The 19,171-nt window shown below is 41.5% G+C and overlaps 1 protein-coding gene and 1 pseudogene across 1 annotated transcript; one reads left to right on the top strand and one right to left on the bottom strand.

Moving 5' to 3' along the window:
- Positions 1 to 230: 230 nt before the first annotated feature.
- Positions 231 to 12,722, top strand: PNO1 (partner of NOB1 homolog). The gene is made up of 7 exons (XM_060187175.1): positions 231 to 503; positions 727 to 876; positions 4,768 to 4,851; positions 5,621 to 5,681; positions 7,189 to 7,306; positions 10,994 to 11,064; positions 12,358 to 12,722. Exons 1-7 carry the CDS (start codon positions 294 to 296, stop codon positions 12,423 to 12,425), a joined length of 762 nt encoding a protein of 253 aa, XP_060043158.1. The 5' UTR covers positions 231 to 293; the 3' UTR covers positions 12,426 to 12,722.
- A 2,941-nt stretch (positions 12,723 to 15,663) lies between these two features.
- Positions 15,664 to 15,769, bottom strand: LOC132537926 (small nucleolar RNA SNORA70; annotated as a pseudogene).
- Between the last annotated feature and the right edge of the window lie 3,402 nt (positions 15,770 to 19,171).

The raw sequence follows: 19,171 nt of genomic DNA, 5'->3' as shown, positions 1-19,171 counted from the left end.
ACGAATTGGTTCGACTCCTCTACTTACCGTCTTTCTAACATATAAAGATTAGAGAGCTTAAATGCTTTAGTTACGATCGGCGGGACGAGAAGATGGTAATATTCCGGCAATGCTTAGGATAGCCCCCTTCGCCAACAAAATCCAGCCATAGGCCCCCAGCGTGGGACTTCTGAGCAAGGGGCGGGGCCCTGGAGCGGGTTGGTGAAAGGGAAGTCTTCCGTTCTGCGCCTGCGCAGCTCCGAAGCTACACGTGTTTGGTCCGGAAGCGCTGCGGGACTGGAGGGTTGTTGGACATGGAAACTCAGATGGAGGCTCAGGGCGCGGGGGCCGAGGATGGCTTCACCCAGGTCACCCGCAAAGGTGACCGGAGGGCAAAGAAACGAGAGGCCGAGCAGCTGTCCTCGGCTGAAGAGGGCGGGGACGCATGCCGCATGGACACCGAGGAATCCCGGCCGGCGAAGAAGAGGCCCGTGTTCCCACCCATGTCTGGGGAAGCGTTCCTGGTACTGGCGGGCTCGCTAGGGCTGCAGTGAGCAGGGGCGAGAGGCGGGCGGGCTGCTGACCTCGGGGTGAAGCGAATGCTCTGGGCATCATCTAGCATGAAGCGCTTAGCGATCCCTTTATTTCCTGGAAGCTCTGGTTGTCAGCTGTCATTATATTACGCCACCCCTGTCCCCTCCCGCATCCGCCAGACACCTGAGTTGCGTGCGTGTTCTTTTGTTTTAGAGTGGAAAAGAGGAAACGAGGAAAATTCCGGTCCCGGCTAACAGATACACACCCCTCAAAGAGAACTGGTTGAAGATCTTTACTCCTATCGTAGAACATTTGGGACTCCAGATACGCTTTAACTTGAAATCGAGGAATGTAGAGATTAGGGTAAGAAGAATGTCAATTCCCCAAATGCACTGGGGTTTCTTGAGATAAAAATGCATGAATATAGGGATTTTGCTGCATGTTTTTCTTACAGTATTCATTCATATTCTCTCTTTTTTAAAAAGTATTTTTATTTATTAATTCCCTTTTTTTGTCCTTTATTGTTGTTGTTAATTGATGTCGTTGTTGGATAAGACAGAGAGAAATGGAGAGGGGGAGAGAAAGACAGATAGATACCTGCAGACCTGCTTCACCGCCTGTGAAGTGACTCCCCTGCAGGTGGGGAGTCGGGGCCTCGAACCGGGATCCTAATGCCCGTCCTTGCGCTTTGCACCACTTGCACTTAACCCGCTGTGCTACTGCCCGACTCCCTCTCTCTCTTTCTTAAATCTAAACGTTCAAACTTGCTTCTGGCATTATTTCCTTTCCTTGCTTTATTTTTCTCTATTGCACTTATCACCACCTAATAGTCTACGTATTTTACTTGTTTCGTTTGCTTATAACTGAGCTCTGCTCAGTTCTGGCTTATGGTGATGCTGGGGATTGAAACTCAGGCATGAGAGTATTTTGCATAACCATCTCACATTCACCCCATCCCTTCTTCCAGTTTTCTAGTTAAGAAAAGCTTGAACTTCTCAAGTGCCTTTACAGTATACGTTTAGAGAAAGAGGAATACACATAATAAGCTGAAGTGCTACTTCAGTGACATTCTTTTGGGGGCGAAATGTATTCCAAAAGTGAGTATTGATTATAGATGTATGAACTTTCATTGCATGATAGCAGTGTAGGGGTTAGATAGTCAAGATTGACTGACTTTGGATAGCTTTCTTTGGATACCAGTTTTCTATCAAGATTACTGGCTAGAACTGGAGAGATAGCTCAGTTGCTCAGCAGTAGAGCAAAGGGCTTGCATGCAAGACTGTCTTAGATGCCATCCTTGGAACATCAAATACTGAAGGGAGCAGTCCTCTGGTTTATGTCCCTCATAAAAATCAGTAAGTAAAATAATGACCAATACTTAAACTCTCCTTTTTGAGTATTCTCAGTGTCATCAGGACTCGTATGTATTTCTTTTTTATTTATCTGCTATTGGACAGAGACAGAGAAATTGAGATGGGAGGGGGAGATAGGAAAAGAGACAGAGAGACACCTGTAGCCCTGCTTCACCACTCGTGAAGCTTTCCCCCTGTAGGTGGAGACCAAAAGCTTGAACCTGGGTCCTTGTGCACTGTAGTGTGTGAGCTTAGCCAGGTGCACTACCGCCTGGCCCCACTGGTATGTATTTCTATTGATGGACTAGAATAATGGAGCGAAGCAGAGAGACTTTTCTTTATGTAAATTTGAAAATACAAAGTTTGATGGTAGGACCCCTCTTTGTTCCTACTGCTGCTTTCATTTAGGTTTTTATGCCAAAACCTATTGTGCCTTATTGGTTTTCCTCCTTTCACAACTTGACATCTTTTTTATCACTCCATCCTTCATGCCAGTGCCACATTAATTTTCTCAGACTAAAGTGCTTTTATTATGATATTCTGGTTTCTTCAGTGGCAGTCTCACTTCCACATTAGACTCCATCTCTGGGCATGTCTATGCCCATGTTATGGGTACACTAGCTCTCTGAAACCCCTCTGTTTACTCCTCTTCTCTTCCTACCTCCATCCCAGTTATCTTTCAAGCCCAAGTTCTTTCTCCTTTGGGTCCTGTTTTAATCATCTCTTCACTGTTTAACTTTTCATTGTGTTATCCTCTGTACTAGGGCAGCATCAGTTTGGAACATCTGTTGGCTCTGCTATATGCTAAACATAGTGGTGCTTTGCATGCCTTATAGTTTTAGGACACCTCAATGAAATAGATGACATAGCCTCATTTTGTCGATGGGAGGAACCTGGAGGCGAAGGGAGTATTTTGGTCAAGGTCATAAAGCAAGTACCTCAGAATGTTCAGCTCTGGCCTATATTATAGATGCAACTATTTAAGATCTACAGTGTCCACACAATGACACATTTGAATTTGTTATCCCTATAGCCTGGGAGGTGGCACAGTGGATAAGGTATTGGACTCTCAAACATGGGGTCCCGAGTTCAGTCCCCAGCATAGTATGTCCCAGAAGGATGCTTTGCTTTGATCTCACTTTCCTCCTCTGCCTGTCATGAATAAGTAGGAAAAAAAAACTCTCTTTTTAAATTTAATTTTAATTTTAATAAAATATTTGTGTGTGTAGCCAGAATCCTTATTCATTTGCAGTTTTCACCACTTCAGTCACTTTTTCATTCAGATAGACGGAGTGACACTGTAGTGCCAGAGCTTCCTCTGCTGTTAAAACATCTCCCATATGTGCCAGGGCCGTAATATGAGCCATATGCATGGCAGAGCACATTTCCTACCCAGTGAGCTCTTTCCAGCCAAGAGAGATACCAAAACACTGCTCTGCCACTCATAAGGTTCTACTCATTTTGTCTCTGTTCTTTCTATAGTCATGCTAGTGATCAAACCTAGGACTTGATGTATGTGCTTTCTCACTGACCCACAAGCTGAAGATCCACACTGTACCCCCACCCCATTTATTTGTTTTCATTTTTAATGAGAGAATAGGGGGCCGAGAGAATAGGGGGCCGGGTGGTGGCGCACCTGGTTGAGTGCATGTATTACAATGCGCAAGGACCCGGGTTCGAGCCCCTAGTCCCCACCTGCAGAGGGAAAGCTTCATGAGGGGTGAAGCAGGGCTGCAGGTGTCTCTCTGTCTCTCTCCCTATCAACCCCTTTCCTCTTGATTTCTGGCTGTCTCTATCCAATAAATAAAGGTAATAAAAAAAATTTTTTAAAAAAAGAGAGACTAAGTTACTATTCCATTATCTATGGAATTCTTTCTGTCACTGTCCTGTGGTGTTGGGACTGAGCTCAGGATTTCATGTGGGCAAAAGTGGGAACCTCTTGACTCCTCTCAATCCCCTGTAATCAGATTTTAAACAGGTCTGTATGGTTGGGTGTATGGGTATATGTGGGGGAGTGTATGATTTTTTTTGTTTTCCACCATTTTTTGTTTGTTTGTTTGTTTATTCAGCTCTGTGTTGTGGTAGTGGGAAGGATTGAACCCCAGAGCTCAGAGGCTCAGCATGAAAGTTGTTTGCATAATTATCTGATCACTTCAGCCCTTTTATGGTTTTAAATTTGTGGTCTTCTCAACTGGATCATTGTGTCATTCATAGGAGAATGGAGATGTTAGCTGTACTCAGACCTGTATTAGAATCTTGCCTTCATTGTATTTGAGGTTCCTCAAATAGAAACCAAAGAATAACACTTAATATTCAGTGTTGTTATAAAACTTGAGCTGTCATGTATAGAGCACCTCTGTAGTGCATGACATCTTTATTGATGGGCATTTGATAAGTAGCTTAGAAACAACTATTTTGATTATCAACAAACAACTAGTTGATTATCAGCAGAGCTTTTTATGGGCGAGATCCTTGCTTTAGCCATTCTTGGTAGCTAGAACTGGAGTTGTTGCTTTGGGAGATATCAGAGTATAAATTATTCAAGTCACAAGATTAGATCAGGACTCCTGGGGAGATTGCATTGAGAGAGAAAAGTGAGGGCCTACTTGGGCACTGATTGATAGACCAGGGACTGTGGGCCAGAGTCCTTAGAGGATGAGTCATTCGGCTGTATCAGAGGAAGCCTGCCACCACCTCAGTGTTTGTAGTCAGTCATTGGCAGTGTGCGTGGAACTGTCCATTATCAGCTGGGAAAGCTGTCCATTTCAAATTAAACACAGTACTTAGCAAAAACTGAATCTATAGAGAAGATACCGGGGAAGGGTGAAGGAAGCTTTGTTAGATTATTAATCTTTTTTCATCCTCCTCTGTATTTTGTACTTTTTTTTTTTCTTTTTAACAGACTTGTAAAGAAACCAAGGATGTTAGTGCTCTGACAAAAGCAGCTGATTTTGTGAAAGCCTTTATTCTTGGGTTTCAGGTGGAGGTGAGTGATCTCATCACATTTTAAAAATGGGTGGTGGGTATTGAGGGGGGTTGAAAATCATATGAATGTTACTATGGTTCAGTGGCTCTAGGTATTTTGATTTTATGTTTCTCAGATTTTTATTTAAAAATTTTTAGTTTCGGGAGCCGGGTAGTAGTCCACTGGGTTAAGCATACACGATGTGAAACCCAAGGATCCCTTTTCGAGCCCCTGGCTCCCCACCTGTGGGGAGTCACTTCTCAAGCAGTGAAGCAGGTCTGCAAGTGTCTATCTTTCTCTCTTCCTCTCTGTCTTCCCCACCTTTCTCAATTTCTCTCTATCCTATCCAACAGCAGCAACAAAAGGGAAAAAAAGATGGCCTCCAGGAGCATCAGATTCATAGTGTAGGCACCGAGCCCCATCAATAACCCTCGAGACAAAATATATATATATATATATATTTAATTTAGTTTCCTAATCTCTAATTTATGATTTTTTTAAATTAAAACTTTATTTTATTTTTCTGTTATTGGACAGAAACAGAAACTGAGAGGGGAGTGAGAGATAGGGAGAGAGAGAAAAAAAAACCTATAGCCCTGCTTTACCACCCATGAAGTTTTCCCCCTGCAGGTGGGGACAAGCGGCTTGAACCCAGATCCTTGCACACTGTAATGTGTGTGCTTAACCAGGTGCACCACCACCAGGCCCCTTAATTTATGAATTTTAATTTAAAATTATACTTGGTTATCTAAGTGGAAATGCCTTCACAGTATTTATTTTTATATTATAGGATGCACTTGCCCTCATTAGGTTGGATGACCTCTTCCTAGAGTCTTTTGAAATTACCGATGGTGAGTGTACTGTGGTTTTTATATGAAATACTGACTATTGTATTGCTGACTTTGAATTAATGTATTTTAATAGCTTTCTGATAGCTTCAGTTGAGGGTTATTACTAGCAGGTTGAAACTTTTTAACTTTTCATCAGAATAAATGTATTCTAACTATATCTTTCAAGTATGAATTTCTTTTTATTTTAAAAAATTATTTATGTTTGGGTTGGGAGATAGTTCATCCTATTGAAGCTCCAGCTTGTTGTATGCCTGAGTTCTCAATGTCCACAGGTTCAGTTCCTGGTATAACCACCCTATGCCAGAGCAGAACAATGTTCTGGCCCTCCTTCTCTCATCATTTGTCTTTTTTTTTAAGTTATTTATTTATTTATTTATTTATTCCCTTTTGTTGTCCTTGTTTTATTGTTGTAGTTATTGTTGTTGTTATTGATGTCATTGTTGGATAGGACAGAGAGTAATGGAGAGAGGAGGGGGAAAGACACCTGCAGACCTGCTTCACCACTTGTGAAGCGACACTCCTGCATGTGGGGAGTTGGGGGCTTGAATCGGGATCCTTATGCCGGTCCTTGCACTTTGCGCCATGTGCGCTTAACCCGCTGTGCTACCGCCCAACTCCCTGTTTGTCTTTTTTATCATCATCATAACTGTTATTACTTATTATCCCGAGAGCACAGCTCACCTCTGGCAGGTAGTGGTACTGGGGATTGAACCTGGGGGTCTCCGAGTTTTAGGCATGAAAGTCTTTATGTATAACCATTATGCCATATTCCTAGCCCTAAGTGAGACTTCAAAAAGTCATATATTTACATCTATGAGAGAGAGACAGATAGACACCAAAACACTACTCAGCTCTGCCAGAGACTGAATTTGGAGCCTCAGACATGCTAGTCCTTCTTATACAGTAGTGCTGAGCTGTTTCCCTGTCTTCTGACCCTAAATCATTTATTATTTGTTTGTTTTGGAGAGAAAGATTGTACTATATTCTGCATACTTGAAGGTCTGCAGTGAAATATAAGCTACTTGGGATTCACTTTCTTTTTTTCCTCGCTCTTAAGATCCGTTTATTTTATGAGTGATAGAAAGAGAGACACCAGAGCATTTTTCAGCTCTGGTATTAGGCAGTGCCAGAAATTAAGCCTGAGGACTCAGGCATTCAAGTCCTGTGCTCTAAAGCCACCTCCCCAGCTTGAACAGTCTTTTGTTTGTTTGTTTGTTTACTGCTCTGGGGCAGCTTTTCAGACAGTCTGAGAGAGGGAAAGACACTACTGCACTAAAGCTTCTTGTTGCCATAGCACTTCCATATGGTGTTGGAGGTGGAGCTCGAACCTGGGTCAAGTGTAAAGCAAAGCAGGCACCCTTCTAGGTGACCTTGCTCTTGGGATGTTTCTTTGTTTTGTTTTTAGTATAAATTTTGTGTCTTTTTAAATAGGAAGATTTAATGATCAAACTTTTATATCGGCATAGGATGAGTACTTGCCTTCTAAGGTCTTGCTTTTCTCCTTTAGTTAAACCCCTAAAGGGAGACCACCTGTCAAGGGCAATAGGAAGAATTGCTGGCAAAGGAGGAAAAACGAAATTCACCATAGAGAATGTGACACGGACACGGATAGTTTTGGCTGATGTGTAAGTTTATCTGATTTTGGGGAGAATTATTGTCCAAATTCATATTTGACTTCTTGCTGGTTTCAGAAACTCATAAATTGGCATCATTGTCACTAAATATTTTCAGTAGATTGTTCTAGATGAATTAGTAACCTACATTAAAAGCAGTTTAAGTGAGAAAAGCCTCAGATAGTATAGTCTTTGCTCAGCTGATGAAGAAAATGTGTAGCATCATAATTGAAAGATGACATGATAGGTGAAGATATAAATAGCATTTCAGGGGATATTAAATCAGGGTGAGCAAGTAGTGGCTGTTTAAAATACCATTGTGATGCATACATATATATTTCATAAAAGAAAGGCTAATGTTGCTTGTTGGGTGAAAAGCTCGAGAATAGTTATATGTGAATATAAACAAGGTACGTGCTTAAAATAAGAGTGCTTGGAAGTCATGCTGGGATCGCCTACTTTGAGATCAGAATGGCTTCATTGCTAGCTTGGGATGATTGGCAGATGGCTCAGAGATTATATAAAATATCATGAAGTTGGGAAACAAAACAGTTGACTGAGAAGATGATGGCTCTGCTTCCTACTAAATCCAGAAGTGACATATGAAAGTCATTTTTTCTTTGTTCTCAACAAAGGACTCACCTTTATGTAGAATCTAAATTTTAAAATAAAAAAAAAAAAGATTACTGTGAGCAAGAAAGGGAAGACGAATCAGAGGATTCTCTGGCACACGCACAGAACTCGGATCTCATGCTTCTAAGTCATTTACTCCACCCAATGTTCCACCAACCTCTCAAGCTGCAAGATTCAGTTCTTCTGCTTCAGCTATCTTTTTTTATTTTTTAAATTTTTTAAATATTTATTTTATTTATTTATTCCCTTTTGTTGCCCTTGTTTTTTTTTTTTTTTTTTTTTTTGCCCTTGTTGTTTTATTGTTGTCGTTGTTGGATAGGACAGAGAGAAATGGAGAGAGATGGGGAAGACAGAGAGGAGGAGAGAAAGATAGACACCTGCAGACCTGCTTCACTGCCTGTGAAGCGACTCCCCTGCAGTTGGGGAGCCGGGGTTCAAACCGGGATCCTTATGCCGGTCCTTGTGCTTTGCGCCACCTGCGCTTAAACCCACTGCGCTACAGCCTGACTCCCTTGCTTCAGCTATTTCTATATGTCAGATGGGAGATAATGTTGCCTACATGACCGGAGACCTCTATCCCATTCCATCTATAACACTATTACTGTCCTTTTTATTCATTTACTATGGATAGAGATAAAGAGAAGTTGAGAGAAGGGGGAGACAGGGAGCGGGAGAGATACCTACGGTTCTATTTCACCGCCCCTAAAGCTTACCCCTGTAGGTGGGGGCCAGGGGCTTGAAACCAGGCACTTGGGAACTGTAACATGTATGTTCTGCTAGGTGCACCACCTTTCAACTCCTGCTCTTGTTTTTTAAATAGCAAAACTATTCTCACATTTTCTTGCTGTCTTTGCTTCCTCATCTTTTAAGGAATTTTATTTTTATCAAAGTTGAATATATACATACTTTCCTACTGCCTACTTCCAGACTTCTTTCTGAGGGGAAACACTGAACTTTTGATCTTATTTTTAAAAATTATTTCTACACTACCAAATACCATGTTTACATAGTACCAGGCTCTTTTTCCAGACCCACTGTTGACTTTCTAGCATGAAAAATAAAGACTTTGTTAACTTTCTTTGGTCTTTTTTCTGCTCATCTGCCACACTCTCATCTTGTAACAAGCCCACCAACTTACTCTCCCCTCCCCTCCCCTCCCTTCCCTTCCCCCTCTCCTCCCTCCCCCTTCCCTCCCCTCCCCATACATTGTTGTTTTTATTAGGCCAGTGTTCATTATTACTAGTGCACAAAAATCAGGGCTCAGTGTATTATTATTATTTTCTTCTTTCCCCTATTATCAGGCCACTGTTCCGCTCTGGTAGTGCTGGACCTCAGACCCTCAAGCATGAAAGTTGTTTACATAACCATTATGCTCTCCCCCCCTTTTTTAATAGTGATTAATAAGATTATAAGATAACATGGGTACAGTTCCACGCAGTTTCTACCACCATAGTTCTCTGTCTCATTCCCTCCATTGGAAACTTCCCTATTCTTTATCCCTTTGGAAGTATGGACCAAAACACACATATTCATTCTCTCTCTCTCTCTCTCTCTCAAATAATTCTTTAGTGTCTAAGTGCTTTCTTAATTTTCAACTAATCCAATAAAAACCTAACATTTGTGTATTGTTTTGGTATATTAGATATACCAAAAAGAAAACTGCTTTCCCTGCTATAATTAATGTTCACCTTTACCCCTTTACTGTTGAATGCTTGTTTCTAGACTTTTTTTTTTTTTTAATATTTGTTTTTGAGGCCAAGAAGTGGTATACCCATTTGCCAAGCCCGAGGACCTGGATTCAAGGCTCTAGTTTCCACCTGCAGAGGGGAAGCTTCACAAGTAGTGAAGTAGTGCTGAAAGTCTCTTCTCCCATTTCCCCCCTCCCCTCTCAATTTCTATCTTTGTATTTATATCAAAGTGAAAGAGAGGAAAAAAAGAAAAGTTAAAAAAAGGGGGGGGGGAGCAGTAGATTTGTTGTGCAGGCACCAAGCCCCAATGAAAACCTAGTGAAAAAAAAAAAACAGCTTGTTTTCTGATGTTATCGTAAGTAATCTAAGAGCTAGCTTAGCATAGGAAGTAAGATCTGTGAGACCTTTTTCTAAAAATGTCTTCTATTGTGTTAGATTCATTACAGTTCTACGTTATGAATAATTTTCATTCAGAAATCTAAAGGCATTTAAAAAGTATTTAATTGCTTACTAGAGAGAAAACCAGAGCATCAGTGGTATATGTAGTGCTGGAGCTTGAATACTGGACCTCTCATATTTGAAAGTCTTGTACAGCACTGCTTGCCATGCCACTTCCTGAGCTGAACTCTGGAAGCATTTCTCCATCATCTCACATTCACTGTTGCTATTGAGAATCGAAAGTCACTTTGATCTCTGATTATTTCAGATTGCTGTACTCTCATTGTGGATTATCCCTTGCACCACCTCCTAGGCCATTAATTTTTTATTTTTCTAATAATTTTTATTCAGATTTTGCCGGGCTAGTGTGAGGGTGTTTCTTCCCGGGCACATGCTCTCTGGGTTGGAGAGAACTCGACTGGAGCCAACCTGGGCTGCTGCTTACTCAGCGATGCAGGAGAGGAACCAGGAACTCGTGGCTGAGCGGGAACGCAATACAATGCCTTTATTGATCAGAGACAATGCCTTTATATGTATCTTTAACTGGAAGTGGCAAGTGGGAAAAGGAAATGGCTAGGAGGGGGTGGAGAAAAGAAAAGAGCAAGAAGGTAGAAAGCTTCCATAGCAGCTGTTTGGAAGGTTCTAACCAATGGGATAAACCAATACCCTGCAGGCAGGGCGGGTCTCAGGCAAAACAGTGATTATGTAAATAGACCATAGTATCAAGGATGGAGCAGGGCATAATGCCCAACAGGATTTAATATATAGTTCATAAGATAAACCCCTCCTTTCAAAGTGGTTTTTAGTATACATAAAGTTGTGCAACCATCACTACTGTTCTTCTCTTTTTATATATATTTGTGATTTTCTAGAGTTTGATTACAGAATTTAGAAGGAAATGCTTCTTTACTGCTAACTTGTCTCTCTGTGTCTATTGCAGAAAAGTTCACATCCTTGGCTCTTTCCAAAACATCAAGATGGCAAGAACTGCCATTTGCAACCTCATCCTGGGTAATGGCAGTTTGTTTTGTTACTTTTCTGGAAAGAAAAGAAGAGGGAATTTAGGAACTCAGACTCTTATTTGCACATAGGGACCTTTGGGGCGTTGCAGATGGGGCCCTCGAGAAAAATAGAAAAAAATTCTGCTTGGATTCCATCTGTCTGCTGGAGAAGGATATGTTTCTTTGTTGCTTTCCCCTGATGAGGTGACAGAAAAGCCACTCCAAAATGACAGAGTTCTTCTATGTTCAGCAAAAGGGAAATGCAGATTCACTTCAGTAAACTGAATTGATCCAGTTAGTTGCATTTGTAAACCTGCAGCAAAGTCAACAGCCTTGAAAAAGTTTCAAGATAAGTAGTTTGCTCAGAAATTACTTGAGGTTCTACTTTGGTGCTCAGGTTCTGACTGACCAGCATCTTTTAAAAATACTTGGAACAGTGGCCTCTAGGAGCAGTGGGTTCATGGTGTAGGCACTGAACCCCCAGCAATAACCCTGGAGGCAAAGTAAATAAATAAATTATATATATATATATATATATATACTCGAACAGCTCAGTATCCTTTACTCCTGAGACTTAATCTTGTTTATATATATACATATTTAAGATTTTATTTATTTACTAATGAGAAGGGTAGGAGGAGAAAGAACCAGACACCACCTGGTACATGTGCTGCTAGGGATTGAACTTGGGACCTCATGCTTGAGAGTCCAATGCCTTATTCACTGCACCACCTCCCAGACCACTTTTTTTTTTTCTTTCCTTTTTAGTTTTTAGAATATGTTTTATTGTATGGTTCTTTTATTGATTTTTAGATAGTTCAAATGCAGCCAAGAATGTAGCTCTGTGGTAGGGTGAGTGCTTTGCATTTAGGAAGTCCTGGCTCCAGTCACTGGCATCAGAGAAACAAATGAAAAGATCTAATGGAAAATTTCCCTGCTCTTTTTAGGTTTGTGGACCATTTTCTTTTTTTTTTTTTTTTAATTTTTTTTATTTAAGAAAGGATTAATTAACAAAACCATAGGGTAGGAGGGATACACAACTCCACACAATTACCACCACCCAATCTCCATATCCCACCCCCTCCCCTGATAGCTTTCCCATTCTCTATCCCTCTGGGAGCATGGACTCAGGGTCATTGTGGGTTGCAGAAGGTAGAAGGTCTGGCTTCTGTAATTGCTTCCCCGCTGAACATGGGCGTTGACTGGTCGGTGTGGACCATTTTCTATGTAACTTTTCTATGTGAATATATTGTATATACTGATTTTCCCCTACCCCACCCCACCCCCCCTTTTTTTTTTCCAGGAAATCCTCCATCAAAAGTTTATGGTAATATTCGAGCCGTGGCTAGCAGAGCAGCAGATCGTTTCTGATTTCACAAAGAGACTTTCTATTTTGACTTTGGACTCTAAAGCAAAAGACCTTACCCTTTACAAGTGGCCACAAGAAACCACAAGAAGAATTTTCAGTCACTTTAAGCCTGGGTCCCTTCTTTTAGTCTCAGCAAGAAGAATACACAGAAAGGAAAGGGTTGATGGTGTTCACACTCAACAGCTTCGAGGATAATTTAAATATCAACATTTTAGTACCATTATTAAGGTACTTGCACATTAAGTATACTTTTTTCATATTTAATCACAATTTCACATTAAAGGCTACTTTATACTTAATGTTTGTTTCGTTTGTTTTTTTTTTTCTTCTTCACCAGAGAGCATTGCTCAGCTCTGGCTTGTGATGCTGGAGATTGAACGTAGGGCTTTTGGTGCCTCAGACATGACCGTCTTTCCTTTTTTTTTTTTTTTTTTTTTGCCTCCAGGGTTATTGCTGGGACTTGGTGCCTGCACCATGAATCCACTGCTCCTGGAAGCTATTTTTTTCCTTTTGTTGCCCTTGTTGTTTTATCATTGTTGTGGTTATTATTATTGTTGTTATTGATGTCATTGTTATTGGGTAAGAAAGAGAGAAATTGAGAGAGATGGGGAAGACGGAGAGAGAAACACACCTGCAGACCTGCTTCACTGCTTGTAAAGCGACTCCCATGTAGGTGGGGAACGGGGCTCAAACCGAGATCCTTACACCAGTCTTTGCACTTGCCATGTGCGCTTAACCCGTTTCACTACCGCCCGACCTAGAATGAATATCTTTTTGTATAACCATTATTTTCTCTCCCCAGCTCAAAGATAATTATAAATAGAGCAAATTTGCATATTTTGTAACAATTATTTGGAGGTATATTTCTACAGAGTTTTGTTTGAATTGACAAATATACATTTATAAACAATTCTGAATTGTAATTAAAGACTTATGTCAGGGGGTCAGGCAGTGGTGCACCGGTTAAATGCACGTAACACCACGCTCAAGGACCTGGGTTTGAGCCCCTGTTTCCCACCAGCAAGGGAAAGCTTTGCAGTAGTGAAGCAGTGCTGCAGGTGTCTCTCTTCTCTCTCTCCCCCTTCCATCTTGATTTCTGACTGTCTCTATTCAATAAATGTAGAAAAAAAAAATCAAGTATACTTGGGGTATACTTTTTTAAGGTATTTTTATTAGTGATTTAATAGTGATTTACAAAATTGTATGAGAATAGGGGTATAATTCCATATGATTCCCATGACCAGAGTTCTGTGTCCCTACCCCGTCACTGGAAACTGCAGTCCTACCCCGTCACTGGAAACTACCCACCCGTGCAGGTGGGGAGCCAGAGTCTCCGACCGGAATCCTTAAGCTGGTCCTTGAGCTTGGCGCCACGTGTGCTTAACCCACTGCGCTACCGCCTGACTCCCCTTTGACTACTTTCTAAGTTATCCTAGCACCTATTACTATTGCTGGGTGTCTTTCTTTTTTCCTCTTCTCTCTCAGATAAGAGAAATAGTTCCTGGCTTCTTTTGGTGTTTTCTAGATTCATTTCCCTTTTATTGGTGGTGTAAAAACAAGATTCCTGGTGACAAATACTTCTGGTCTTGGTGGAATGGGGCTACAGAGCCCTCTGGTTTACTTCCTCTGTCGTTTACCCCTCTGGGAGTATAGACCAAAAGTTTTGGAGTGAAGGTCAGAGTTCTGACTTCTATAATTGCTTCTCTGCTGATCATGGTTGTTGGCAGGTTGATCCATATACTTGGAGTATACTTTTCTAGGGTATGTGTTCAGTTTTCAGGGTGTCCAAGCACTTGGACTAACATGAGCCAATGTTAAATAACCATAAATTTGTTAGATTGATATTTATGCAAAGAGCTTTTTTTTTCCCTCTTTTTTTTATTAGTGATTTACAAAATTACAAAACAGCAAGGGTATAATTCCACACCGTTCCCACCACCAGAGTTCTGTGTCCCCATTCATTTCATTAGAAACTGTAGTGGTTGTCCCAAGCTCTCAAGTTAACTATTATATATATATATTTTGCATATTTTTTAAAATTTTAATTTTATTATTGGATAAAGATAGGGATAAATTGAGAGGGGAGGGAGAGATAGAGACACCTGCAGCTCTACTTCACCACTCATGAAGCCTTCCCCCTACAGGGCAAAAGTGCACACACAGTAAGTAGTAGGAATCCCCCTGCAGGTGGGGAGCTGGGGGCTTGAACTTGGACCCTTGTGTAGGTCCTTGGCACTTTCTACTATGTGCGCTTAACCCAGAGCGCTACCATCCAGCCGCAAAACATTTGTTTTAGTGAGAGAGTTACAGAGAGAGCCCAGAGCATGCTCAGCACCATTAGGTGGTGCTGAGGACTGAATGTAGAGCCTTAAAGTTTTAGGCCTGAAAGTCTTTTTATAGAAGCATTTTACTGTCTCCTCAGCCTCTGAACATTTCTTACATTTTGGGGGGGAGTAGAAGGCAAGGTATTGATTTATTTTTTTTTAGTATTTTTAAAAATATATTTATTTGTTTTTATTTATTCCTTTTGTTGCCCTTGTTGTAGTTATTATTGATGTTGTTGTTGTTGGATAGGACAGAGAGAAATGGAGAGAGGAGGGGAAGACGGAGAGAGACACCTGCAGACCTGCTTCACCGCCTGTGAAGTGACTCCCCTGCAGGTGGGGAGCTGAGGGCTCGAACCAGGATCCTTCCGCTGGTCCTTGTGCTTAGCGCCACCTGCGCTTAACCCGCTGCACTACCTCCCGACTCCCAGGTATTGATTTATTATGGCTGATTAAGGGACATCTCTGAGGATCTCATAAATGAAGGGCCCGCCACTTGTCCAGAGGACCTTGGCTGGGGATGTATTTGACTCCACAGCCATCATGTCTTCAAATTCATGTTTTAAACTTGGTGAAGCCCCACTTTTTTTTTTTCCTCTTTTCTTACTCAAGGTTAGCTTTTTTTTTTTTAATTATTTTTTTCCCTTTATTGGGGGATAAGTGTTTTACATTTGACAGTGAACACAATAGTCTGTACATGCATACCATTTCTCAGTTTTCCATATAACAGTACAACCCTCACTAGGTCCTCTGTCATCCTTTTCTAAGAACTATTCTCCCTCCCACCCACCCCAGAGTCTTTTACTTTTGGTGCAATAGAAGCCCCACTTCTTGGAGATGTGGATCTTCTGGTGTATAAGGAACTTCAACTTGGCCCTGTGCAGGGCCTCAATCATATGCTCCTTGTTCTGCAGCTTACTGCATATGAACATGATGACCTGGCCAAGGTGGAGGCTGCTGTTTGCAGCCATTGCACACCAGGCCCATGGGGAACAAAGCACCTTCACCTTAACTGGCTGCAGAGGAACATTTCTTACGTAGCTAGATCCACAGTAAAAATGAGAGAAAATATATTATTCTGGCAGCTTACAGAATTTAGAATGTGGAACTTTTAGCAAATGTTTAGGTCTTGGGTCAAGCATGTAGCTGTGCACTGGAATTTGGAAGACTGATGTTAAGTGGAAACTCGGGAGTTGGGCAAGTAGCGCAGCAGATTAAGCACACGTGGCGCAAAGCACAAGGACGGGTGGTTCCAGCCCCCGGCTCCCCACCTGCAGGAGAGTCGCTTCACAGGTGGTAAGCAGGTCTGCAGGTGTCTCTCTCCGTCTTCCCCTCCATTTCTCTGTCCTATCCAACAATGACATCAGTAACAACAATAATCACTACAAGGGCAACAAAAGGGAAAATAGATAAATATTAAAAAAAAAAAAACTTTCCTACAGATCCTTTTATAGCTAGATCTTCATTGCCTTCCCAGTCCAAACAGCCCTCAGATTTAAAAAAAAGGAAACAACTAATTGTTGGAATGGGAACGATGAAGGAAGGGTCTAGAGATACACAAACATGGATAAGGGGGCTAGTTAAGCGCATATTACCTGGGAGGGAATTGTATGTAATTATACGCTTCTATCCTGGTTTCATAACTGCTTCATCCCCTCCCCCTTCCCCAACAACCTACACCGGTGACGGTAAATGGAAAAGCTGTATTACAGGTTAGGAAAATACATCATGCCTTTTCCAACAACCCAATAGAAGAAATGACAAAAGTGAATCTTCATTTTCCCAGAGCCTAATTTAAGGTTGGGATAGCATGTGTAATGTTATTACTGAGTCAGTAACAGTATATATAATGTGGGGCAGGGAGATAGCATAATAATTATATTAAGAGCTTCAAAGACGGATGTGGTGGCCTCCAGTGCACCAGGTTAAGTGCACATAGCACGAAGCTCAAGGACGCATACGAGGATCCCGGTTCAAGCCTCTGGCTTCCCACCTGCAGGGGGGTTGCTTCACAAGTGGTGAAGCAGGTCTGCAGGTGTCTTTCTCTCCCCCTCCTCTCTCAATTTCTCTATGTCCTATCCAATAAAGTGGGAAAAAATGGCCTCCAAGAGCAGTGGATTCATATGCCTCCACCGAGCCCCAGCAAAAACCCTGGAGGAAAAAAAAAAAACTTTCATGTCTGGGATTCCAAAAGTCCCCAGCTCAATTCCCCTGTACCACTGTAAGCCACAGCTGAGCAGTGTTTTTGGTCTTTTATCTCTCATGAAAAAAAATAAATAAATAAACGTGTGCAGCCAGAACTCAACAATCTTTAAAAAAATTTTTTATATTATTTTCCCTTTTGTTGCCCTTGTTTTTCATTGTTGTTGTAGTTATTGATGTCATTGTTGTTGGATAGGACAGAGAGAAATGGAGAGAGGAGGGGAAGACAGACACCTACAGACTTGCTTCACTGCCTATGAAGCGACTCCCCTGCAGGTGGGGAGCTGGGGGCTCGAACTGGGATCCTTATGCCAGTCTTTGCGCTTTGCACCACCTGTGCTTAACCCATTGTGCTACCACCTGACTCCCAGAATTTAACAATCTTTAGTTTGCTGCTCCACCACAGTAGTTCATAAAACATTTTGAAAAACTGGATGTTACACACACATCATGCATCTTACAACTTACAAAATGCTGGGGTTGCATAAAGTTAACTTAGAGGCCAGGCAGTGGCGTACCTGGTTAACTGCTCACATTACAGTTCACAAGAATCCAGGTTCAAGCCCCTGGTCCCCACTTGCAGAGGGAAAGTTTCATGAGTGGTAAAGCAGGAGTGCAGGCGTTTCTGTCTCTCCCTATCTCCCCCTGCCCTCTCAATTTCTGTCTCTATCCAATAGTAAATAAAAAATAAAGTCAATTATTTGGCCAAAGAAAACTAAAAACTTCAGGTTTCAGAGCAAAGAATAATTTGATCTGATTAATTAGCTGGTAGATTTATAATACCCATTTTAAAATCAGATATTTTGTTGTCGTAGTTTTTTATATAACTTTGGAGAAGTCTTTCATTAGATAAAATTTACATTTTCTTCTAGTCTGTGGGGTGCCTTTTCACTGTCATCTTTTCTACTCTCTAAAAACTGGCAAAATAGCTCACTTGGTTAGTGCACCTGCACTGCCATGCACACAACCCAGGCTCCAGGCCAATCTTTACTACATCAAGTGGTGTGATAGTGTCTATGAAAAAGTCAGGGGTGGGGGGGAGGGGGAACAGGTGGTGGCACACACAGTTGAGTGCACACGTTACAATGAGCAAGGACCTGGGTTTGAGCTCGCTTCCCATCTGCAGGGGGGATGCTTCCTGAGTAGTGAAGCAGGTCTGCCAAGTGTCTGTTTCCCTCTCTCAATTTCTCTGTATTGTAGTGCTAGCACTGAGCCAGTCGCAGCAATAACCCTGGTGGTGGTGGTGCTGGTGGGGGTAATAAAAGCCTGGTACAGTGAATATATTGGGTTGTTAGAAAAGTCTTGATGTAATTTTTACTTTTCTTTGCAAAAGCGTGTCATGAATTTTCTGACATCTCATGTGGTAAAGGTGAGAGATCAGGAACTTAACTGTACTTTCAGCAGTCAGCAAAGGAGCCACAGTATCTTCTTTACTGCTTCACCACCTCCCGGGTTGCTTTAGTTATAATTAAGTATTGTGCACTTGAAACAGTTGCGTGTCGTGGGTATAAAGTATCCCTAACAACCCATAACTCCTGGGTCAGGTATGTGATTTGCTGGTCACAAGTACCTCAAGTGCTTATTACTGTGCTAGGCAGGCATACAGTAGAAACTCCAGAGTTGCTGACTGAAGTTCAATTTGCTCAGTCTCATAATATATATATATATGTGTGTGTGTGTGTGTGTGTGTGTGTGTGTATATATATATATATTTTTTTTTTTTTCCTGAAGAGTGATCAAGTAATGAATAGAGTTTACATTGAAACCACAATTTGAAGGTAGGTCACTGTTGTTAAGTGATAGTGCATGCTTTGTGTGTATGAGGTCCTGCCTGGGCTCAATATCCAGCATCACAAAGTTAAGTACTTATAGAACAAACACTAAATAGCACTAGGCAGAATTTAAACAGTTATCAGTGAGCTTGGGGCAGAAATCACTGCCTGTGTGGAGGTATGACAAATATGTCAATAAGTTAAGTCGGAAGAGGTAATGAGAAGAAAAATGAGAGCCGGGTAATGGACACCAGAGGGCATTGTCAAGGGATGATGTAGAGATTTGTAATGAATTGTATTTTTACCCAGTGACAAAACAGAATTGTTACTCTGATGTGGCTTATAACCGAAGATCAAACATAAGTTTATCAAGAGTTTTTTAAAACTTTGAATGAATGAGACTAATGGCTGTTTTGAAACCCACCAAAGAGCACTGTGAAGACACTGAAG

The sequence above is a fragment of the Erinaceus europaeus genome, chromosome 3 (genome assembly GCF_950295315.1).
Source record: "Erinaceus europaeus chromosome 3, mEriEur2.1, whole genome shotgun sequence".
Classification (NCBI taxonomy): Eukaryota; Metazoa; Chordata; class Mammalia; order Eulipotyphla; family Erinaceidae; genus Erinaceus; species Erinaceus europaeus.
Note: the sequence above shows the minus strand (reverse complement) of the source record. Positions and strands in the feature narration are given on the sequence as shown.